The sequence below is a fragment of the Gopherus evgoodei genome, chromosome 7 (genome assembly GCF_007399415.2).
Source record: "Gopherus evgoodei ecotype Sinaloan lineage chromosome 7, rGopEvg1_v1.p, whole genome shotgun sequence".
NCBI classification, from domain to species: domain Eukaryota; kingdom Metazoa; phylum Chordata; order Testudines; family Testudinidae; genus Gopherus; species Gopherus evgoodei.
Genome location: NC_044328.1, coordinates 119,907,206 through 119,931,616, shown reverse-complemented (window position 1 = coordinate 119,931,616; position 24,411 = coordinate 119,907,206). Strand labels below are relative to the sequence as shown.

At 44.6% G+C, this 24,411-nt stretch overlaps 1 protein-coding gene and 1 non-coding gene across 2 annotated transcripts in view; both read left to right on the top strand.

The window, feature by feature from the left end:
* Positions 1–3,203: 3,203 nt before the first annotated feature.
* The window catches only part of PPP4R2 (protein phosphatase 4 regulatory subunit 2), a 45,545-nt gene continuing 24,337 nt past the window's right edge, over positions 3,204–24,411 (top strand). The window contains exons 1-2 of the mRNA XM_030568811.1: positions 3,204–3,367; positions 4,027–4,108. Coding sequence (XP_030424671.1) covers positions 3,334–3,367; positions 4,027–4,108 — 116 coding nt within the window. The 5' untranslated portion in view covers positions 3,204–3,333. The remainder of the gene's footprint in view (positions 3,368–4,026; positions 4,109–24,411) is intronic.
* On the top strand, positions 14,481–14,589 carry LOC115655670. Its single transcript, XR_004001457.1, has one exon. It is a non-coding gene; the product is annotated as a U6 spliceosomal RNA (small nuclear RNA).

Here is a 24,411-nt window from a genome sequence, read left to right as displayed (position 1 = left end):
CATTGCATCACAAAATAGCTGGTTTGTATAGCGTGTTGTAAATATGAAGCACTAAGTAGCATTATTCATACTATTAAATCGTACTCTGAGGTCCAAAAGATCTACAAGGTTCTCAGTTCTACAACCCATGAAGTTCTAAAATAAGGGTTGTGGTTCTCTGCTTTGTATCAGGAATCTAACATGCCTGAGGACATTGTTAGATTCTAGGAACTGGATCATCCCTGTCCCATGCCAAAACTCACACAGGGGAGCTCAGGGGAAAGTAGTCCCCAGCCAGAGCACCTCGTATTGTTGTCAGGATTATTGGTTTTGCCCTTATCCAGAGAAAAGACTGTACACAAACCTGCGTAATCTCCTATGCCACCACCCGCCTGAGGCTGTATTATCTTTTCCAGGAAATCTTGCTGAGACTGGAGGGTGGACAACGTATGTCATCACCAGCCGTGCTCTGGTCCTCCCACTCTTCCTCGTGGGCTGTCAAATCTCCATTTCATGCTATGCATACTCTGGACTTGCAGGAAAAGTTGGTTTTGGGAGGAGGAAGGATGGTGCCACAGAGGCTGCTGATTCCTCCTTGCCCCTTTTTGTATGAGAAGAGGGAAGATCTGGAGTAATGCATGGGAGATGATCCAGGTCTATTCAGGATTTTACCTAATAGTAAATTACACCAGGTGTGCCAGCTCACATATGCCTAGAATAACGTTGACTGCAATATTTGGCTACGTTATTTACGACTTCATTTTTATGGGCACTTCCATTTCCTTCTAGGAATAATCACCATAGGTGCCTCAATTCTACAGAAGTGTTCACAGTAGACAAGTTTCTGTGTGTGCAGCTGGCTGGCTGGTTAAAATCTGCAGATCTGGAGGCTCAGATTCCCATGAATCCCAGGCCTCTCTGCTTCAATTTTAGGGGCTTGTTCATAACCAGTTTACACCCCAGGAAGGATCTGGGAAGATTACACGGATTTTACCACCTCACTGTTGTGGTGTTCATCCTCTGTGGGGTTTTGTATAAGGAAATGTATGGACCATTATAAGAATATATATTGAAAATACATTTCTAAAACTGTTTTAGAAGTCCATCACACTTCTTCAGTATCTGTATTCAGTGCATGGGTCTGTTTTTCCCTCAGCAGAGGCTGTCATTTCACTTAAACTTCCCAACAGAGGTCCCATTTGATGATGTTCAGTCAAATATCCTGATTTGGAAATTACTACTTGTGCTTAATTTTAGGCCTGTGAGTAGTCCTATTGACTTTAATACATTGATGGGAACCACTCGTGCTCCAAATTAAGCACATCACTGTTTGCCAAGTCAGAGTTTCAGACTGAAAGAATCTGAAACTTTTTCATTACAAATAATGAAAAGCATTGAAATGCTGAGTTTCTGTAATTTTTAAAAATATTTGTGTGCGTAGTTTTGTTCAAAAACTGTTTGATTAACATTTCTTATCTATAAACTCTTGAACATAAATTTTCAAAAGCTAAGTCAGATCAAATGTGAATGACCACCTACAGCTATTAAAATACAGGTCAATGTATGTGTGCATATATATAATTTAGGGGTAGCATCCTAAATTTCATTTATGGTGCAAAGCTACATACTGTGGAAAATCATACATCTGTATAGTTGTGTATATTTTTCTCAGGATTACTGCTCGAAGTATGCCCTTTAATGACTGAATATGGTATTCAAGATATTAGATCTCAACTAAGGAATACCCTTTCATGTTTGGCTTGGCGATCATCCTACTACAAACACGTCTTAATTCTATTCGATTTTTATATAAGAAATAATTATTTAGTTTTAAGACGGACAGTCAGTTGCACACATACCTGAAAGCTATAGAAAATATTAATTCATACCATGGTACACAATGACATTATTATACAAAGCATCTTTATTTTACATGGCATCTTTCATATACCAAACATTGCAAAAAATACTTTGCAAAGGTAAATAATATTATAATAGGCAATTAGCAAAGAGAGATAGGGGACAATTAAATGGCACAAGCAAAGGAGAAAAGGTATGTATTTACCGCTCTAGTTGGAATGCAGCTGAGTTTGGAAGAAGTGTGTGTGGGGGAGGGTGATGGGGGGTTGGGTAGCCCCTCAATCTGAGTGTGGAAGGTGGTGGTGGGGGGTTGAGAAGTCCCCCAATCTGAGTGTGGCAGATGGGAGGGGGGTGGGTTGGGAATCTCCCTGATCCGAGTGTGGCAGGTGGAAGTGGGTGAGTTGGGAAGCCCCCAGAGTGTGGAAGGTGTGTATGTGTGTGTGTGTGGGGGGGGGTTTGGGAAGCCCCCCAGTCAGAGTGTGGAAGGGGTGTGTGTGTGTGTGTGTGTGTGTGTATGTGTGTGGGGGGCTGGGAATCCCCCCCGGAGTGTGTGTGTGTGTGTGTGTGTGTGTGTTGGAAAGCCCCCTAATCACAGTGTGGAAGGTGTGTGTGTGGGGGGTGGGCTGAGAAGCTCCCAGGTCTAAGTGTGGAAGGTGGGAGTCAGGGGAAGCCCCCCAGAGTGTGGAAGGTGGGAGTTGGGGGAACCCCCCCTGTCACAGTGTGACAGGTGGGGGGGCGGCTTGGGAATCCCCCAGTCAGAGTGTGGAAGGTGTGTGTGGGTGAGGTGGGCTGGGCTGAGAAGCTCCCAAGTCTAAGTGTGGAAGGTGTGTATGCGTGTGTGTGGGGGGGGTTGGGAAGCCCCCCAGTCAGAGTGTGGAAGGTGTGTGTGTGTGTGTGTGTGTTGGAAAGCCCCCTAATCACAGTGTGGGTGGGGTGGGCTGAGAAGCTCCCAAGTCTAAGTGTGGAAGGTGGGAGAAGGGGGAAGCCCCCCAGTCAGAGTGTAGAAGGTGTGTGTGTGTGTGTGTGTGAATGGGAAGAGGGGCTGGGAATCCCCCAGTCAGAGTGTGGAAAGTGTGGGTGGGTGGGGTGGGCTGAGAAGCTCCCAAGTCTACGTGTGGAAGGTGGGAGAAGGGGGAAGCCCCCCAATCTGAGTGGGCTGGGAGGCTGGCTGGGAAACCCCCAAGTCTAAGTGTGGCAGGTGGGGGTTGGGGGAAGCCCCCCTTACTAAGCATGGCAAGTGTGCCTGCCGACCCCCGGCCCCCCTAGTTCACCCCTTCGCCCTCCCACTCCCTCAGGCAGGCGGCAGCAGCCTGGCCCCGCCCCCTGTGGGCGGGGGCGCGCCGTCGGCGGCGCGCGCGGTGACGGCCCGGGCGCCATGTTGGAGGCTTGCTAAGCCCGCCGCGGTGTGTGTTCGTGCCGCTGCCGGTGCCTGTTTCCTGTGCGGGGCGGGGGGCAGGAGGCGGGAGCAGCGCAGAGAGGGGGCAGCGGCGGACCATGGACGTCGAGAGGCTGCAGGAGGCGCTGAAAGGTGGTGGCCGGCCTAGGGGGGGTCCCCACGCGGGAAGGGAGCTCGCTCTCCTCACCGGGGGCGGCAGGACCCCCTGCGGGTGGGTCCCTGCGCTGAGGGTGGCCATGGCCGCCTTGGGGCAGGCGGTGGAGAGGAAAGTCCCCTCTGTCCCAGCCCACTGGGGAGGCAGAGCCCTCTGAGGCATGGGGGGGGGGAGTGCCCTTTCCCCCTCCCTCAGGAGTCCTGGGCTTCAAGGGGGGGCTGCTGGGGGGGAAGGGCCCTCCTGCTCTTCCCCCCACTGATCCCCCCCTTGCCCTGCCGGAGCCGAGCCCCCCCGTGTGTCCGACCCCCCCTCACCCCTGCCCTTTCTCTCCCCAGCCCAGCCCCGAGCCCCGTCCTGCTTCCCTGGACGCAGCCGGAGTCCCTCAGCCCGTCTCTCGTGGCTGTAGCCGCTCCAGAGAAGTTGCAAATCAACTTCGAGTGACTTACTGCCATTCAGCTGCAGACGGTTCCCTCCTCAGAAGCAGTAAGAGGCTCGCAGGGCCCTAAGGCTGCGGCTCGAGTGGGGTGGCTCTGCTTTCCAGGGACCTGGAAAAGCTGCTTGTGGGAGCTGCGTTTACAGACCAAGTCCATTAATGTTGATTGGGATTTTCTCCTCCCCCACCCCTTCTTACCTGCAGATTTTGAGAAGAGGGGGAAGAAGGAAGTGTGTCCAGTACTGGATCAGTTTCTCTGTCATGTTGCCAAGACTGGAGAGACAATGTAAGTCTGATCTGTTCCCCACTCCCCCCTTCTCTTCCCCAGTTGAGGCTAAGAGCTCTCTCAATTTTGGGCCCAGAGATAGATTGAATAATGCCCAAGTTTTTTTGCATGTAAGTTGATTTGGTGAGCTAAATATAGTCTCCTTCCTTCTAGTTGCAGTTCTTGATGGCTGAAGACCTCTTGAGTTTTGTTCACTTTAGTTCCTTTCACACTTAGAGTTGTTACACATTAGTCTGCTGTGATTGAGAAGTTTCTCCTTGTGTTCAGGGTCATCTGTCAGGTTTCATTGATCCTATTAAATACAAGGAGCCTGTTGCTTTTTCTGTATTTTATAGAATACTCAGATCAGTTTTCATAACCCGAAAGAGGAAAAGTTTAATGTGTATTGCGATCTCTTTTGAATGTGATATCTGATAGCATTGTTCACAGAAGTGGATGACATACTTTAGATTAATTTTTGCAGGCTTTGTGTAGCATACTTACAGGCTCGCTTATATTCCGATGCTGCTTTTTATGTGGACCGGGGGGAGAGGAGAAATAATTTAGGGGCTCTTTGCACAAGAGGCATATGGGAGCTAACTTGTTACTCTGGGAAATGAGAACCTGATAAAATGCAGTCTGCACACAACTTCTCCCATTTCACTTTCCCCAGACTTTCTTTCATAGGGGGTGGGAGCCATTTGGTTTTTTTCTTGGAAGGGGCATTGTAGTTGTAAAGGAGCTGGAATATCTCCTTGTCAGGGATAATCTCTGGTGCTGCATTGGGTGACTTCCTTGTTGTCTCACTATTTGGCAGGAAGGAGAAAGGCTTCCCTGGGTGCATTGCTCATGATTTGCTCACTTTCTAGCTCGCAGGCTGCCTCCTTGTTTTTGAGGCCTAGTACAGGCTTCAGAAAGGAATATATGCTTATACCACTGTTCTATTAGGAACCACTGATTCACAGTCTTTGTTCTAATTTATAGTGTGTCTAAGTTGCAAGAGATCTGTTTTTAATGTAGTGTGCTATTCCTGCTTCAATTTGTGGCCTTAAAGGGAAAACTGAAGTTCTGAAATGTACTTTGCTCCTTAAAGCAAAGGCTTCAACTTAGCAGAAAAAGGCACAGCTGTAATACAGATATTTTTGCTTAATGAGTCTTTATGCTGTCTTATTTTAGAAGAAATTTTATTTTTATAAAGTGTAAAATTACTTTTTAGATATGCTAATTGCTTACATTTGTCTGAACTTTTCTTAGAGGCTTTTGTTTTCTTGCCTATCTGCTTTCTGTTTTGGAAACTACAAAATATTGATTTCAGGGGAAATATTTAAGAAATCACTGATGATAGGGAATTTAGGGCCACGTGATATAATGTAACTATCTTTGTACTGTTAACTTTTGCTTGCTTTCTGTTTGGGAAATATATTAACAAAGGCTTTGATCCTGCAATGGGCTCTGTGTTTGAGACGCAAATATTTTTCACGCTTTGTACAGGGCCGTCATTTGTATACTCTCAGTTTCTTTCTCTTTTGTTATCCCTCTGTATTTTTTTCTAAATACTCAGATATTTCAGTTGCTGTAGGCTGTTTGTTAATAGTTTCACATTTGTTAGTAACAGTTCAGCAAGTCTCCAATCTTCTCCTTTGTACGCAAACAGGACAATATATTCACGCAGGCTTCACCGTACATTTAATTCTGCCCCCATTAGACCTCAAGATCTACATTATTTCTTTGTCTAATATTTTGCTAAATTTATTTATCCATTGCAAATTGAAATATTCAGAGACAATGTTTGTCAAAATGAAACTAGTTCTAAGGGTTGCTAAACCTTAGTATCAGGAACACAATTATTTAAATAGTTAAGGCCTTCTTTTTAGGGAGGACTCTCTATGTTGGAGATTCTGCACTTTGGCAACATTTCTTTTACTAGTGCTATGTAGAGTTGTACATATTCCTGCTGACAACTACGCTAGTGAACAAAAAGGATTTGTGTTAGTGGCGAAGGAGGTAAATGAGATAATATAACATGAGGCTATTTTGCTTTCTTTCTTGTCTCAGTTTATTGTTATGCCTCTGGTTTTCAGATAGAGGCGTTGGGGCGTTCCTAATGTTTCTTTCCAAACTTTATATATAACTTTAAAAATAAGGTTTAAAGAATAGGATTTTTCCTTCTGTGGCAACTGTACTTTCTGGTAGGTAAACAGTTACTACATTTTAATTAGTATGGCTTTGAACATTTAAAATGAAATATGTCTAGAAAAAATGATCTTGAGGTTTTCAGAGGAGCATGGACATGCTATATATTGCACATTTATTACCCTACGTATTAATCCTGCAAACGCTAATTTATGTGAGTTGTTCCATCTGACTCAGTGGGACATATTCGCCTGAGTAAAATTACTTGGTGTGTGTAGGATTGGGCTAGTAATTAAAAATCTTATAGGTACATTATGAAGGCTTGGTATAATTGTGCAAATGCTAAACTTGGTCTGCAGCGCCTTATAGTAAAAGCCTGATCCTGCACCGGCTCAAGAATAACTTTATCTACTGGAGTCTATGGGGCTATTACTGTGTGCAAAGTTAAGTACATACTTAAGTGTTTGAAAGATTGTGGCCTGAATTTTTAACCAAGCACTCTGGAGCTATGCAAAATAATGTTGGTTTCTTATAATTTGAAAGAGATACTGAACAACAGTTATGCCCAACCCACACTATCTGAGAACTGGTGGTTGCAAGTTGTTTCCTAGTACCATCTTATTTGTAATGTGCATGTGAAACAGCTTTCAGCTGACAGTTTTCAGCAGAAAACAACTCTGCTGCCTAAAAACCCTACCTGGAGAGCTGTGAAGTTGCACAATTGTTTTCTGCCACTCTATAGGCCTTAAACTACATCACTCAGTAGTTTTATCAAGGAAAAACAGTCCAGTTGTATCACTTGTGGAGCTGCACAAACCCTAATGTAATGTAGAAAAACACTATTTTTCAGGAAGTCTCTCTAGGTGACTGGAGAGCTAGTATTTGACATTTCCAGTGTCGCGGAAGTAAAATCTGATAGATTTAGCATTTTTTGTTGAAGACTACTTAAAACTAGGTGTGTGGGTGAGAGAGAGGAGGAGGTTGTGTAGTATTGCCACTTAATTCAAATGCCTAACAACTGAATCCTAATTCAGAGACCCTTCTTTCAACTATCTTCCCCTTCAATTAATGGCAGAAGAGCTTCAAATCCATTTCTTTGAGTCCTTTGAGGAAATGTAGTAAGAACAGGGAAAAAAGATTGGACATTCCTGGTCATTCTAAGGTAGAAAAAACAGCAGATTTTAAAAAAGTTTCGGCATGTCTTTATACACCCCAAAAAGCATAGATTGTCTTTTCCCTCCCTTCTGCCTTAGGCCTCCCCTCTCCACTCCCAGTTCAGGTAACCTTTAAGTTTGCAGTCTTAACTATAGCTTTTCCTATTGTAAAAGATACAATGCAAATGTTTTATTAGTTACCTATTTTTTCTGTGTCCTTAATATCCTACCAAAACCTGGAGAAATCTGGGCTGAGGGCAGGAGTGATTAATTGTAAAATAGTTTTAGGCCTTTTCTGTGCTTGGGAACAGCTATGATTCATGACCTGTGACCAGGAATTGGTGGGGTTGCACTAGTGCAGGCCTGCACCACTCGTAAAGCGGCGAGGGCCATATTACTCCAAAGAAAAGAGCTGAAGCCCGAAACTCCCCCGGCCCCATTCCCCCCGAAACACAACCTCCTCCTCCCAGCACCGCCTGCCCCGCAGAAACAAACCCTCTTTCCCCAGTGCCGCCCTGCCGAAACAGAGGTATTGAACCTCGCTAATATGTTATAGCGGACCCCTAAGATAGTATAATTAAGGTAAAAGAAAATGTCTTTTTGCTAGAAGTAGAATAAGATCTTCCCCCCACTTTGTAATCAATTACCCTGTTGAATGAATGAGGTGTGTCTGAGGAAGGTGTGGAAGGCAGGCACCTCCAGACAGCTGCAACCCTTGGAGATGGGGTGGGAGCCAGACCAGATCAGTAGAACAGGTCAGCCACTGATTCATAGCTCGCCCCCTCCCACACGGCCACCTGCCCCCCCGCCTATGCCCACCCGGTCGCCTCCTCAGACCCCCATCCAACCTCCCCCTCCTTCCTGACGGCCCCCCTGGAACCCTTGCCCCCATAACTCCCCCGTTCCCCGCCTTCTGACCTCCCCGATCCCTATCTACCACCACTCTCCGAACTCCACTGCCCCCTGTCCAATCCTCACCACTCCCTGCCCGCTTACTGTGTTGTTTGGAGGTGGCTGGCGGTGTTACAGCTGCGCCGCTTGTCTGGAGCCAGGCCACGCTGTCTCCACGCAGTGCCTGGAGCAGCGGTTCAGGCCGAGCTCGCAGCTCCCCTGCTTCCCGCGAATCAGCTGTTCATGTGGGAAGCCTGGGAGGGCTGAGAAGCAAGTGGCGGCTTCATGCTCAGGCCCAGGGAGGCAGAGGGGAGGTGAGCTGGGGTGGGGAGCGATTCTCTTGCACCTCCCTCCCACTCCCCAGTGTTACCTGCTGTGGTGTGGGCGGCCCTCCTCGCGTCCCCCCGCCCCAGCTCACCTCCACTCCGTCTCCATCTCCGCCTCCGCCTTCTTGGGCCTAAGCAGTGAAGCTGTTGCACTGCTTCTCTGCCCTCCCAGGCTTTCTGTGGGAATCAGGGAGGAGAGGGAGAAGCAGGGCGGAGCATTCGGAGTGGAGGTGAGCTGGGGCCAGCCACTGGCTCACCTTCCTCCCTCCCCCCCCCAAGCTGCTACCTGCTGGCTCACTTCCTAAGGCCCCCTCCCCTGCTGCTGGGTCACCTGCCCCCCGTGCCACTGCCTGCTCGCTTGCCTCCTCAGCCCCCCTCCCTCACCCGACGCTTGCCTACTCACTCCCCCTCTCCCCTGTGGGCCACATGTTGTGCAGGCCTGCACTAGTGCTTACACCAAGTGGCTCTGAGTACATTACTCTGTGTTTACCTGGTTTTGGTTTTTAACTTTTTTACTTTAGGCTGTGGATTGCATAGTTGGTTCTTTTTTGTAGTCAGGTTTTCCCTCCTAGATGTTATTGTCTTCTAAGTTTTTTCCCAGCTTCTGTCTAACTGAATACATAGGAAGCTACCAAGAGTCAACCTTTCAGTTTCTCAGGTTGGCCTGCATTTGAAAAATACCTTGGAGTGAGTTTACCATGTAGTGGTCTCTAAATGTCCAGCATATGTTCTGTGCATTGTATTCTTCCTAAGGCGATACAGAGGGGCACATTTTTAACCTCATTAGTACTTTGGTCCATTTTGATATCTCGTTGTTTACTCTTGCTGGTGGAAAGTGTTTAGTTTTTAATTGAACTCTTTTAAAATTTCCTTTGTGAACTCCGATCAGTTCTGGTTTTGTTTTGTTTTTTCAGTTGAACCAGAGCTAAAAAGGAGTGGCCAGTTCTAAAACTGGTCTGACGATGAAAATAACTATAAATATGGACAGAAGTTTCTTGAATTTTCATTCTAGCATTTCAGCTACATATTTTGGCATTTTATATGTTAAGTTCCTTTCTTGTGTGTCAGTCTGTGTAAATTTTTGTGGCAACGTATGCTCTAACTTCAAAGGTTCCCCCGCTTTAATTTAAACCTTATTTTTATGAACAATGTTCTTGTTTTTATTTTACTTTCAAATTTGCTTTGCTTTATACATGGGTACGCTAGTGTAGAGCTTTCAGTAGTAAGTATAGATAAGATCACATTTATCATCTCACTTTCACTTGTAACTTTTTGAAAAGCTCTTTTTATACTAAAAGTTAGAAATTTAGTCTCAGAATAAAGTTGGATTTCTTTTGGTAGAAAAAATAAGAGGCAAATTCATTCAACTTTTTGAGTTACTGGAGAGAGATTATTTTTTCTATTATCTTTTTTTTTACTTCAGCTGACTACAAACGCAAACTTTTAAACTTCAGCCAGAGGACATAGGTAGTTCTCAGTGAAAAGTGCCTGTTATTGCTTAATCAAGTTTCTGATTAACTGCTACTTAAAAATTCCGTGCCAAGTGCGATATAAAACTTTCAAATAAATGCGGGGCATTTGACTGTTTAATGTGCACACTTTAAAAATGAAGTTAAAGTGGTCAGTCTTGCTTGATTTTCTTCAGGGATCATACATCCTTGATCCCGTACCAAAATGGGCTCATTTTTGAATGTTTGACCATCCAATAAGAATGGTCCTACTGGGTCAAACCAAAGGTCCATCTAGCCCAGTATCCTGTCTTCCAACGGTGGCCAGTGCTAGGTGCCCCATAAGAAATCAACAGAACAGGTAATCAAGTGATCCATCCCTTGTCGCTCATTCCCAGCTTCTGGCAAACAGAGGCTGGAGACACTATTCTTGCCCATCCTGGCTAATAGCCACTGATAGACCTATCCTCCATGAATTTATCTAGTTCTTCTTCGAACCCTGTTATGGGCTTGGCCTTCACAACATCCTCTGGCAAGAAGTTCCACAGGTTGACTGTGCAGTGTGTAAAGAAATACTTCCTTTTGTTTTAAACCTGCTGCCTATTAATTTCATTTGGTGACTCCGAGTTCTTGTGTTATGAGAAGTAGTAAACAATACTTCCTTATCTACTTTCTTTACACCAGTCATAATTTTATAGACCTCGATCATATCTCCCCTTAGCTACCTCTTTTCCAAGCTGAAAAGTCCCAGTCTTATCAGTCTCTCCTCATACACAAGACGTTCCATACCCCTGATAACTTTTGTTGCCCTTTTCTCAACCTTTTCCAATTCCAATATATCTTTTTTGAGATGGGGCGACCACATCTGCACACAGTATTCAAGATGTGGGTGTATCATGGATTTATATAGAGGCAACATATTTTCTGTCCTATTATCTATCTCTTTCTTAATTATTCCCAGGATTCTGTTTGTGTGTTGTGTTTTTTTTTGACTGCTGCTGCACATTGAATGGATGTTTTCAGAGAGCTATCTATAATGACCCCAAGATCTTTCTTGAGTGGTAACTGCTAATTTAGACCCCGTCATTTTATATGTATAGTTGGGATAATGCTTTCCAATGTGCATTACTTTACATTTATCAACATTAAATTTCATCTGCCATTGTGTTGCCTTGTCACCCAGTTTTGAGAGATCCTTTTGTAGCTCTTCGCAGTCTGCCTGCGTCTTAACTATCTTTAGTAATTTTGTATCATCTGCAAATTTTGCCACCTCACTGTTTACCCCTTTTTCCTGATCGTTTATGAATATGTTGAATAAGACCAGTCCCAGAACACTCCTGGGGGACACCACTATTTACCTTTCTCCATTCTGAAAACTGACCATTTATACCTACTCTTTGTTTCCTATCTTTTAACCAGCTACCAATCCATGAGAGCACCTTCTCTCTCATCCCGTGGCATCTTACTTTGCGTAAGAGCTTTTGTTGAGGGACCTTCTCAAAGGCTATCTGAAAATCTAAGTACACTCTATCCATTGGATCCCCTTGGTCCACACGCTTGTTGATCCCCTTAGAGAATTCTAGTATATTGGTGAGGCATGATTTCCGTTTACTAAAACCATGTTGACACTTCCTCAACAAATTATGTTCATCTATGTGTCTGACAATGTTGTTGTTTATTATAGTTTCAACCAATTTGTCTGGTATTGAAGTCAGGTTTACAGGCCTGTAATTGCCAGGATCACCTCTGGAGCCCTTGTAAAAAAAATTTCACTTTAGTCATCCTCCACTCAATTCAGTTTGTGGCGTTCTGGGATTTGTACCCCAAAGTGTGCTGCAGCCTACAGAGCACAGGAAGATTAACTGAAGGAACTCTCCCATTTGTCTCTTCCCAGGTGGTAAATTGGCTACCTGGCAGCTATGGAGTTATTGATGCAATGCTTATGCTTCAAGAATTATCTGTGTAGTAATGGTGCAATTTCAGTGATGTACCCTTTGGAGGCATCATTGCAGTGTACACAAACTGTACTGGGGTCTCCCAGAAATGTGAACTACTGTAAAAAAATTTTTGTGTTGTGATTTTTGGAAGTGAAGGGAAAGGGACATCTGGTAGCTCATATTGTGGAATTTGGGTCCTAAATGCTTCTGAATCTGCCCCACAGAAATTAAATGTCTAAGATATATTAATGCAGAATTAACATTGAGTAAAGAAATGCAGAATCCAAGATCCTCATAGTAATGCTAACATGCCACATTGAATGTATTGTGTATCAGCCTTGTTAAAGTGTCATGAAAACTTTCCAGCCTAGGCAATAATGTACACGATAACAGTAATGTCAATGTGTGCGAGCATATGCTGTCACATATAACTCTCTCTGATGCCTCTATATGTACTTTCTATTATGTGTATACCAGGCCTTATAAGCTCACTTCACACCATTGCTGCTGTTCTTACAAACATCAAGCTGTTCCTCTCACAGGCTTTGTCTACACTGGCACTTTCGTTGGTAAAATGTTTGTCAGTCAGGGGTGTGGAAAAAACAAACCCTTGACCAACAGAAGTTTCACCGACAAAAGTGCCTATGTGGACAGCTCAACGTTAACAGGAGATGCTGTCCCACCGACGTAGTTACCATTGCTTGTTGGGGATAGTTTGCTGGCATAGAGCAACTACCCGGGAGACCTTACGTCTGCGCAGCTGCAGTGGTACAGCTGCCAGATCTGCAGTTTAGACATAGGCTATTCAACACTTACTATTTAAAGCTGAAAAAGTCCCTTTTTTGCGCTAAACCTGTGGGAGTGTCTACACTTGTTAATGACTTTTTGCGGTGAAACTCAGAAGTTTCACCGCTGGAAGAAAACCACCTTCATGAGAGGCATATAGCTCTTATCGCTCTTGTCTTGTGAAGGCACATTCTACCAGTGTAAACACCTTTTGGCCTCTGAAGGATATCCCACAGTGCCAAAAGTGATCACTCTGGCCAGCATCTCTGCTGCTCTGACGCCAAGTAAACACATCTACCCCTCCCCCTGTAAGCCCTGGCAAGTTCTTGAAACTCCCATTCCCTTTGCTTGTAAATATGGCAGGGAAAGCAGCCAGACAGCAGGGTTTTTAAAAAATGCCATGAAAGAAACAAGGAAGTAATGGGGCTGCTGGGACATGAAGCAGGGCAGCATGGGGCACTGAGCAGAGACCCAGAATGTCTTGTGCCCCCCACCCCCGTGCCCCCCAGTCCTACAAGACCTATCGAGAGAGCTGCACTGTGGGATAGCTGCCCTACAGCGCTACTCTCATCCGTGATGTAAGTGCTGCTAGTGTAAACACTCTCTGACACCTGAGGAATTAAGTGAGTACGCAAACAGCGCTTTTTTTTCCACTGGTTCCATATCACCGGTGGAATTTAGAGTGCAAAAACTCTGCAAGTGTAGACATACCCATAGCCTCACACAGACAACCCTCACTACCTTACCGTTGAGTCACTCTATACACCAGCTAATTTAATCACACCCTGACCCAGGCCTATTCAGTTTTCCCTTCTATTCATTCATTAACATTATTTCATCATTTCTGTTACCTCCCTCCACTAATTCGGTTTCTTTTTCTCCTCAGCATCTTCACTAGTTCTTTTCTTATACTCTGGACTTATCTACACTTGAAATGTTACAAGGGCACAGCTGCTGTAAGCACTTCAATGTAGACACTACCTACAGGGCTGGATTAACCTTTTGTGGGCCCCTATGTAATCACTGTGGGCTCTGAGTGTGGGCCTGGTGTGGCGGTGCCATAGTGTATCTGGTACTGAATCTCAGAGACATTTTTCATTTTGATCACACTCCTCTACATGACTATATGCATTGCCATACACAGCTCCCTCAGCCCCCAGTTTTTCTCATTGAGCTGTACACCTATGTGGGTTTACCAGTGTCCACAGTGAGTAGAACTTTCATAGTGATCAGGGAAACCCCCCACAGATTTATCTCCTTCCACATTCAGACCTTCTATAGCCATGTCTCCAGTACCACCCTATGTCACCAGTCATTGCATGTGGTCCTAGTCTCAGCTCAAAGTTCTAAAGCCAGTAGATACCTGATCAATTCTGACAAATCCCTCCCTCAGCACGCGTCCTACCATTTGAGCAAGCCACCTGCAAACACCATTTCCCCAAAGTGAGGACTTAGCCCTTGGGAATCTGAAGACACCAGTCTTTCTCCCTCTGCTCCCATCTACATGCTGGTCTACTACCTCTCCCCATACTTGTTTCCTTTCTACTTTGGACATGCTCCCCAGCCAGCTGGGGCTATTCTCCTGCCGCAAGCCTAACCTGCTTGCTTCCTCTTTCCCTGTTCCCCTTGACATTCCTTTACTACTGGTGACCTCTGTTCCTTGAGGTTAACTCCAGTGTTTTTATGTGCTCTAGCTTAATGGCCCCCAGTAGTCACAGAGCCACTTGTAGCTTCTCTGGCTATACTAAAATTGGAACGATACAGAGAAGATTAGCATGGCCCCTGCGCAAGGATTACATGCAAATTTGTGAAATGTTCCAAAGGGGGGGAGGGATAGCTCAGTGGTTTGAGCATTGGCCTGCTAAACCTAGGGTTGTGAGTTCAGTCCTTGAGAGGGCCACTTAAGTATCTGGGGCAAAAATTGGTTCTGATAGTGAAGGCAGGGCTGGGCTCAATGACCTTTCAAGGTCCTTTCCAGTTCTAGGAGATTGGTATATCTCCAATTATTATAGCCAAGGGGCCAATTGCCAGAGGCCAGCCTTAGATAGCTGTAGCTACTAGTCAAGGGAGGGGTGGCAATTCCAAGGCTGAGCATGCTTGAACCTTGCAATGGCAACACTAGGGACTCTAAATCTAGGCCATGGCTTTAAGTACCTGAGATTCCCATCACCTGCAGCAGAGGCCACCAATTTCCACTCACCCCTGAGCTAGCGCAGAAAGTGCAGCCTGAATGATTTTGGAGGCTGGTTTGCCAGGAGGTTCCCATCCCTGAGCAGTGTCTCTGCAACAAGCTCACATGCCCCCCACCCCTCCGCTGTGAGATCAGGACCCTGTGTATAATCAGTTCTGTCCAAAGCCTGTTTAAGTGAATGGGAGTCTTTTCACTGTTTTTAATGGGCTGTGTAGAGAAGCAAATATTACTGTCTTCCTTTTAAACAAACAAAACTTAAAAAAAAAAAATGGTAATGGCTATTGAAAATAGCAATTCCAGACCTAGTTAGCACTGGGAAGACCTCAGCAGCATTTGTTGCTCAGTTTCATCCTTTGATATTCAAAGGCATTTTCTTAATACCGTTGTCAGCTTCCTTAACTACTAGGCCTGGCCTTTCCTGGCAAACATGGAACCTGCAATTCACGACCAGTGGAGCAGCACTGATGATCACCAGTTTTGCCAGTGGGTATTCTTAATTACTTAGGTCTGGATCTAACGTGTCATACACTCAAAAAGAAAGCAAAAACTTTATTTACACAAGTAGTCAACAAACCAAAAGGACGTCTTCTGAATTGAGAAATTCCATGTTTTTCCCCTTTAGACTTTGTCTTCACTAGAGGTGGGAAAAATGTGTTAATGTGAGGTAAAATCATAGTGAAGATTCAACTTGTGTTAATACTACACACCACTAGCAGGTCCAGATAAACCCTAGACAGCTCATAGGCCACATATTTTGTCCTTCTAACTTGTGTTAAAACTACAGATTGCCTTCACTAAGATTTTTACCTTGTGTGTCTCAGCTCCTGTTAGCTAAAATAGTAAGAAATACTTCTTTATGACTCAAGTAGAACACCCCAATAAATACATAATCACGAGTGTTATATTCAGTGGTATAGATTTCTTTATGCTCCTACAGCTATCATTAGTTCACAACTTTTATTGTTAAGCCTGTAGAATTCAAGGGTTTGCTTGCATGCTGAAAGTATTTAAGAATGTCATTTTCATTGATATACAGGAGATCTTCATACATAAATCCTATTATCATTGTTGGGAATTTCCCATGTTAATCCTCAGTGCATTGATATCGCTGTTTTCACTGTCTCCAAACCAGAAGCATTGAAATGGTTTGGTATATCAAAATAGCAAGTGTGCAGGAGAAATTAGGGAGACTAAATAATTCTTAAAGTTGAGAAATTTAAAATATTTGAATCTAGGTTTAAAAATATAAGATCTATTATAGACTGATAGTGACACTTTCTCTTCTCACCCTAAATTACTAAGTATCTTTACCTAGTACAGCAACACACTAACTTCCAGATAGTAATTTTCTCTCCTGGTTCCTTAGCTCATTCACTTCCTTTGATGCAGCATAGGGATGACATAAGTATCAGGGGTGAAATTCTGGCTCCACTGAAATAATGAGTTTTGCCATTGACTATAATGGCACCAGGATTTCATCCTAGATATTTTCAGAGGCAGTAGAAACAATGTCTTCCACTTCCTCCCCTATCACTGAACACTTCTGATTGTGTGCATAGTGATCCTTATAATTTACCAAAAAAAAACCCCAACAACCCAATTTAAGAAAAATGTGGGTGTTAAGGCATTTCCAAAAATAATAAATGGTAATTATCTGTTTGGATACTGTTTGCATCAAGGCCAGGGAAGAATACTGCAAAATATGGCTCTTAAAGCTAGTGCTTAAATTGGGTGCAAGTTTGCAGGAGTGTATTATTTCTTTGCTTCTCCATGAATTTTTAGATAATGCTAGTGATAAATCTGTTTCAGTTGTGCTTTCCCAACATTTGCTAACACTAGGAGAGTGAAATTGATTATTTCATGCTGCTGTTGCCAGTACCTCTGGGGAAGTACTGTGTTCAGAAGCATATCTTTCTCCACTATGGGTACTGTACAAAGGGGTAGGAGAATGACAGTGAAAGGAAGAGCTAAAAAGTTTACTAGATTATTTTGCTTATTGTATTAAAAGGCCATAGTGTGCACTGAGCAACCCCGCCCCCTGAAATAAAAGAAAATGGAAGATAAAATGCTCAGCATTCAGTTTGCTTCAAAGTCAGCAATAATAGTAACTTTGGGGAAAGCCATTAATGTAATGGGCTCTCTCCCTCTCTCTCTCCCTCCTCCCCCTCGCCTTGCATCACAGTATACTGAATGAAGCCTTCACCTCTCTGACTTAGGCCTTGTCTACACCACAAAGTTGCAGCGCTGGTGAGGGAGTTATAGCGCTGCAACTTAAGAGGTGTACACATCTGCAGGGCATCACCAGCGCTGCAACTCCCTGTTTGCAGCGCTGGCCGTACACCCGTTGAAACTCGGGTGTAGAGGATCCAGCGCTGGTCATCAGGTGTAAACACTCACCAGCGTTTTTCTTGACCTCCGTGGAATAAACAGGTATCCCAGCATACCAGAGGAAGCCTCCCTGGTAATCAAGCAGGTCTTCTTCCCCGCGGTTTGCAGGGGGGTTCGGGGAATGCGAGAGCAAACCGCGGGGAAGCAGGTCTCCTTCCCCGCGGTTTGCTCTCGCGTTCCCCTAACCCCCATGCAAGCAGATCTCCTTCGCCGCGGTTTGCAGGGGGGTTCGGGGGACGCGACAGCACACCGCGGGGAAGCAGGTCTCCTTCCCCGCGGTTTGCTCTCGCGTTCCCCTAACCCCCGTGCAAGCAGATCTCCTTCCCCGCGGTTTGCAGGGGGGTTCGGGGAACGCGACAGCACACCGCGGGGAAGGAGATCTGCTTGCACGGGGGTTCAAAAAACACCGGAGCAAACCGCTGGGAAGGAGACCTGCTTGCACGGGGGTTCGGGGAACACCGGAGCAAACCGCTGGGAAGGAGACCTGCTTGCACGGGGGTTCGGGGAACACTAGAGCAAACCGCGGGGAAGGAGACCTGCTTCCCCGCGGTTTGCTCTCGCGTTCCCCTAACCCCCCTTGAAGCCGCCCAACAGTGCTGCAGTGTGGCCACATCTAACACCACTTGCAGCGCTGGTTGCTGTAAGTGTGACCACTCTGCAGCGCTGGCCCTATACAGCTGTACTAATACAGCTGTAACAACCAGCGCTGCAAAATTGTAGATGTAGACATACCCTTAGTTTTCAGCTTTTCCTCTGGTTTTGAATTTTCATTTTTTATGAACCTCTCGCAGAAAATGCAGCTTCTTTTTCTTTAGGTTAGCTGGAAATGGTGTGGTTGATTGTACTTTCTCAGGGCTTGTCTACATCACAAAGTTGCAGCGCTGGTGAGCGGGTTACAGCGCTGCAACTTAGGAGGTGTACACATCTGCAGGGCATCACCAGCGCTGCAACTTCCTGTTTGCAGCGCTGGCCGTACTCCCGTTTTGTCTCGGGTGTAGTGGATCCAGCGCTGGTGATCCAGCGCTGGTAATCAAGTGTAGACACTTACCAGCGCTTTTCTTGACCTCCGTGGAATAAGCAGGTATCCCAGCATACCTGAGGAAGCCTCTGGTAATCAAGCAGGTCTCCTTCCCCGGTTTGCTCTCGCGTTCCCCGAACCCCCGAGCAAGCAAGTCTCCTTCCCTGCGGTTTGCAGGGGGGTTCGGGGAACGCGAGAGCAAACCGCGGCGAAGCTGGTCTCCTTCCCCGGTTTGCTCTCGCGTTCCCCGAACCCCCGTGCAAGCAGGTCTCCTTCCCTGCGGTTTGCTCTCGCGTTCCCCGAATCCCCGAGCAAGCAGGTCTCCTTCCCTGCGGTTTGCAGGGGGGTTCGGGGAACGCGAGAGCAAACCGCGGCGAAGCTGGTCTCCTTCCCCGGTTTGCTCTCGCGTTCCCCGAACCCCCCTTGAAGCCGCCCAACAGCGCTGCAGTGTGGCCACATCTAACACCACTTGCAGCGCTGGTTGCTGTAAGTGTGGCCACTCTGCAGCGCTGGCCCTATACAGCTGTACTAATACAGCTGTAACAACCAGCGCTGCAAAATTGTAGATGTAGACGTACCCTCAGTAAAGCTGTATTTAAAATGTTTAGTTTTTTTACTTTTCACTGGGCTAGTGTTAGGGAAAAATAAAAATCCTCCTTTCCTATATCTGAAACAAAATTTTGTTTTGTTCTATGGTCTCAAGTTCACAAAATACAGTAGTAAGTGTTCATTGTTTCCCTCTTTATTTTGCTTTTTCTGGTATTATGACTTTTTTTCAGAAGAGATGGAGTCCTCTTAACATTTAAACCAAGTAACTTGGTAATGAACTCTTTAAATTCAGCAAAATCTAAAGATTGCCATCACCAGGATTCCCCAGACTCTAATGCTACAAGATCATGGATAGTTCTCCCAAAGTTCAGCATCTCCCCAGGATGATGTGATTTTTTTTTTTTTAAATTGGACCTTTAATCTGTGACACAATTTCAGAAAGATTGAGATAGTTGCAGTACCTTCACTTCAGATTATTTGCTCTGATCTGAACCTTAATTCTCCCCCCCTCCCATTCAGACTCCTTTAGACATCATTCTGACTTTCTATTCCACATATATTACTGAAGTTTACAGTTTTATTCTATGTTAAATGTCCCATCTACTGTGTGAAAATGGTGTTGGTGATCTGTTTACTATACAGTAGTCTCTTACATGGTTAGAACAAGGTGTTAATCTCATAGTGTGAGCAGATCTGAAATCTGCTTGAACTATATTCTTTGCTGCAGTTCTGTTAAGACAAGTGCTGTAACACAATTAAAACATGCTGCTGCACCTCAAGTCAAACCTTATAGTAGTGTCATATACTACAGTTTTGTTACCAGGTTTCCAGTGTGCTGCCTTTCTTTATTTTTTATTTATTTATTTTTGAGTACATAGGACTGTAGGGTGTTCAAATATGTCTTGGATAGTTATCTTCAGGAACACGCCAATGGGCAGATGTGTTTTTTGTTGAGGACAGCTGCAGTTAGAATGTCCATTATTTTATTTATTTATGTACACCTCTACCCCAGTATGATGCTGTCCTTGGGAGCCAAAAAATCTTACCGCGTTATAAGTGAAACTGCGTTATATCAAACTTGCTTTGACCCACCAGAGTGCGCATCCCCGCTCCCCTGGAGTGCTGCTTTATCACATTATATCATGTTGCGTTATATCGGGGTAGAGTTGTATGTGTATATTTTGGCACAACTATCTCTGGTCTGCTGTCTGCCAGATATTCAACATTAGGGTACCCTTCTGAAATCCTTTGGATTCTAGGATTTTCTGCATTTCTAGTTGTTTTGCTGCCTTTTTAGAGCCCATTTGGATGCTTCATTTTGTGCAAAGTTCTTTGTTTAAACACAATGTGGGAGGTTTTTTTGACATTTTTTGTTTTTTTTTATTAAAATAGTTTATTTTGTTTTTCCTGGTCAAAAATGTGAAGTCTGATCATTCCAGGAAGGATAATCCAAAAGCTAGTGAGATAATTGTAAAACTTACCTGGTGCCTGCAAAACGCATTCACTGGTAGGAAATGGCTTGATACTGAATGAGAACAGATGAAAGAAGCTTCCCCCTTTCCCAGTAGTCAGGGAGCCGGGGGAAGGGAGAAGGGCTCCCATGACAGATGGAGGAGAAAGCGAGGAAGAGGGGGAGAGATGCTACATGGTTGGTGAAGCGAAAAGGGGAGTTGTGACGTTGCAGTCTATATGATCTTATAAAAATTTAAGTGAATACAATGTAACTGGAATATGCTTCATGCAAAAGGTCTCTTGTAAGATATCATTACAAAGCTTATGATCTGAGTGTGGTCATCCTATTTGTATAAAGGTATCACTCTTGTATCTGAAGCTAGAAATATGAAATATAACTCTGAGGGCCTATTGTGATTATGCAAAGTGTGGGCCATTAATGGTGGTTTGGAATCTTAATGGCTCCCATCAACCCGGACAATTGACCAGATGGCTCTGTTTGCAGGCAAGTCTTGGTGTCTCTACGGTGACATGATCATGTCACATGAACTGGAATCCATCTTTAACCTGGTTCTTTTCCAGTGAGGGGTAGGTAGAAACCCAGAGGGACAAAGGATTCCCGCCTTATGCAAAAGATATATAAAGATGGTGGAACAGAACAAAGAAGTAAGGAGCCATCATGAAGAATCCCCTAGCTACCATCTGAGCTGGAACAAGAGCGGTACCAGGGGAAAATTGTGCCTAGGCCTGGAAGGTGTCCAGCCTGCGTTAAAAAACATACTGAAGCATCTCTGAGGGTGAGATTATCTGTATTCAGTTTGATTAGACATAGATTTGTGCATTTTATTTCATTTTGCTTGGTGACTTACTTTGTTCTGTCTGTTATTACTTGGAGCCACTTAAATCCTACTTTCTGTATTTAATAAAATCACTTTTTACTTAGTAATTAACTCAGAGTATGTATTAATACCTGGGGGAGCAAATAACTGTGCATATCTGTGTTATAGAGAGTGAACAATTTATAAGTTTTCTCTGCATAAGCTTTATACAGGGTAAAACAGATGTATGTGGTTTAGACCCCATTGGGAGTTGAGCATCTGAATGTTAAACACAGGAACACTTCTGTTAGCTGCTTTCAGGTAAACCTGCAGCCTTGGGGCAAGTAATTCAGACCCTGGATCTTTGTTGGAGCAGACATGAGTATCTGGCTCAGCAAGACAGGGTGCGGGGGCCCCAAGGTGGCAGGGAAGGCATGGGTAGAAGTAGTCTTGGCACATCAAATGGCAGCTCCCAAGGGGGTTTCTGTGATCCAACCCGTCACAGGAATCTTACACTTCATTGTTCTCCCTTCCAAACTCCCAAAGAGAGAGGAGTAACAGTATGATTGGGCTCTTGTGTATGCAGTGAACTTTAGATTTTCTGTTTAATTGACTAGGATAAGCTTTTGTATCAGTATGATCTTGCACAACTTGGTAACACACTAAAAAGTGAGTAAGTTCTTTATGAAACGCAATGTTCTTATAGTTCTTACATTAAATCAAAACACAGCACTAGATTGCTGAATGAACTACTGTTTTCTTTACGTTCTTTGAAAGGCTTGTTAATAATGCATTGCTGTAATGAAGCCATGGTAACAAGAGGAATGAAAACTTTAGCAGACAATGTCAAGCTATGGGGGAAGGCAAGCAGTGTTCCTTAAGTTGGGAAAGTATTCCTCTAACAGAACTGGTATAACTTAAAGGAACTTTGACAAGGAAACTGTTGGCTAATTTGTGCAACTTCTAAGAAGCAGTTCACCTTAACCCAACTCATCATCATGCAGTGTAATTGCAATTTAGCTACCTTTGACTTCTCCCTTTCTTTCTTTCCTTTTTCATCCAGGTTCTCAGCAAATCTTGATGCTTTTATATCGTTTCTAAAATTCACTGTTTCCTGTCTATGCCCAGTTCCATGCTATCGTGGTCTTTTCTATGAAGCATTATAATCTCTTTCTCTCTGTCCTCGCTAACTCTCTTCTTGTATGCATCTGAGGAAGTGGGTATTCACCCACGAAAGCTCATGCTCCAAAACATCTGTTAGTCTATAAGGTGCCACAGGATTCTTTGCTGCTTTAACTCTCTTCTCTCTCTCTCAAATCCATTCAACTTCCAGCAATTAAAACACATCTTCCTGTTCTGCTTTGACCATGTTATTGTTCCTAGTTCCTTATGTCTTTCCCCATAAGGGTCAAGCTCCTTGCCTTCGTTGTACACAGTTCTGCCCTTCTCATCTCATCCTTTTATTTCCCATCTTACGTCTTCATCTCTGTCCATTCTTCTTATTGGTCCTTTTGTCTATTCCTCACTCTCCATCCTTTGTCCCTTTTTATTCTGTTCCTGTGCTTATAATGGATTCCCTGTCTCTGTGTGCAAGCCTCCCCCTCTCCTTCTCAAATCCCACTAGTGACTTTCTACTCTATTGCTGCCTACTTCCTTATTTATTTACCTCAGTCTCCAGTTAAAGACTTTAACCTATGATCTGCACTGGAGCGGTTGAAATTTTTTGGCCTGAGGGCTGCATTGGGTTTCAGAAATTGTATGGAGGGCCAGTTAGGGAAGGCTGTGCCTCCCAAATAGCCAGGCATGGCCTGGCCTGGCTCCCCTCACAGTTTCTCTTCCCCTGACCCCACCCTGGGAACTCCTGCCCCACCCCCACTCCCTGTCCCCTGACCATCCCTGGAACCCCACCCCTGGTTGCCCCCCACTGCCCTATCAAACCCCTCCTCCCATTCCTGACTGCCCCCACCATCCCATTCAACCCCCTGTTTCCTGCCCTCTGACTGCCCCGACCCCTGTCCAAACCCCCACCCCCTGACTACCACCCCGAACTCCCCTGCCCTCTATCCAACCCCCCTGTTCCCTGCCCCCTTACGGTGTTGCTTGGAGCACCAGTGGCTGGCGGTGCTACAGCCGCGCCATCATGCTGCCTGGAGCACTGGGTCAGGCCGGGCTCTGCGGCTGTGCTGCCCCAGGATCTTGCTGCCCAGAGCATTGCTGCAAGCAGAGGCTGCGGAGGAGGGGGAACAGCAGGGGAGGGGCTGGGGGCTAGCCTCCCGCCTGTGGGCCACATAGTTTGCCCATCTCTGATCTACACTTTATCCATATAATTTTTTGTGGTTTTTTTTTAATGTTTTAAATGTTTTTTCCTTCCCCTTCATGTCTGTTTTCTTTGTGGTCTGTCTGGTTGTTAGATGCAAGGTCAGAGACTGTGCTTTATTACTGCATGATACTTCCCAGAATCATAATGCAATATACGTTTGGTTACTGTTGCTATGTAGCAGTAGTAATTAACGTTTTTTTTAAAAACTAGAACATTGTGTCTTGTTTGATTTGCTGAGTGCAACATGAAATGGAAAGTCTTGGTTTAAGAAACCAAAGTGCACTATAACATTAAGGCAGTGGTTCTCAAACTTTAACAACCTGTGAACCCCTTTCATTAAAATGTCAAGTCTCATGAACCCCCTCCTAAAACTGAATATTTCCAGGGATTTTCTCCGCTACCTGCACATAAACTATACAACCGGCGATCTTGGAAATATAAAATGTTTTTATGACATGCTTATTACACATTATTTATAATTACGGTATTTTTATTACACTGTGAAAACGGCAACACTCTTACAAGCTACGAAAGTGGGATCTTGGATCACTTTGAATAAGCCTGTTATAAGACAAGATTCCTATGTTTCATCAAGGAGTACCAGATGTGAAACAGCATGAAGGTATTTAAGAAGCCAACTTAGAGTTCCTCCTAAACAACCATTCAGGTCTTGAGCAGTTCAGGCAAACAACACAGATTACAACCAAGCTTAAACTTTTTCATAATAACTTAAAAAACAATACTAGCTGCCTATTTAATTTTAAAAACAGCAAAAAATATCCACCTCCCTTTCCATCTTTTATAAGGAGTGTTGAAGTTTAAATCTCCTCAGTGTGATAGATAGGCTTGCTTTGATCTGCTTAGATCTTGGAAGTCCAGGAACTTCTGGCTGCTGGCCCCATGCTGCCTGGGG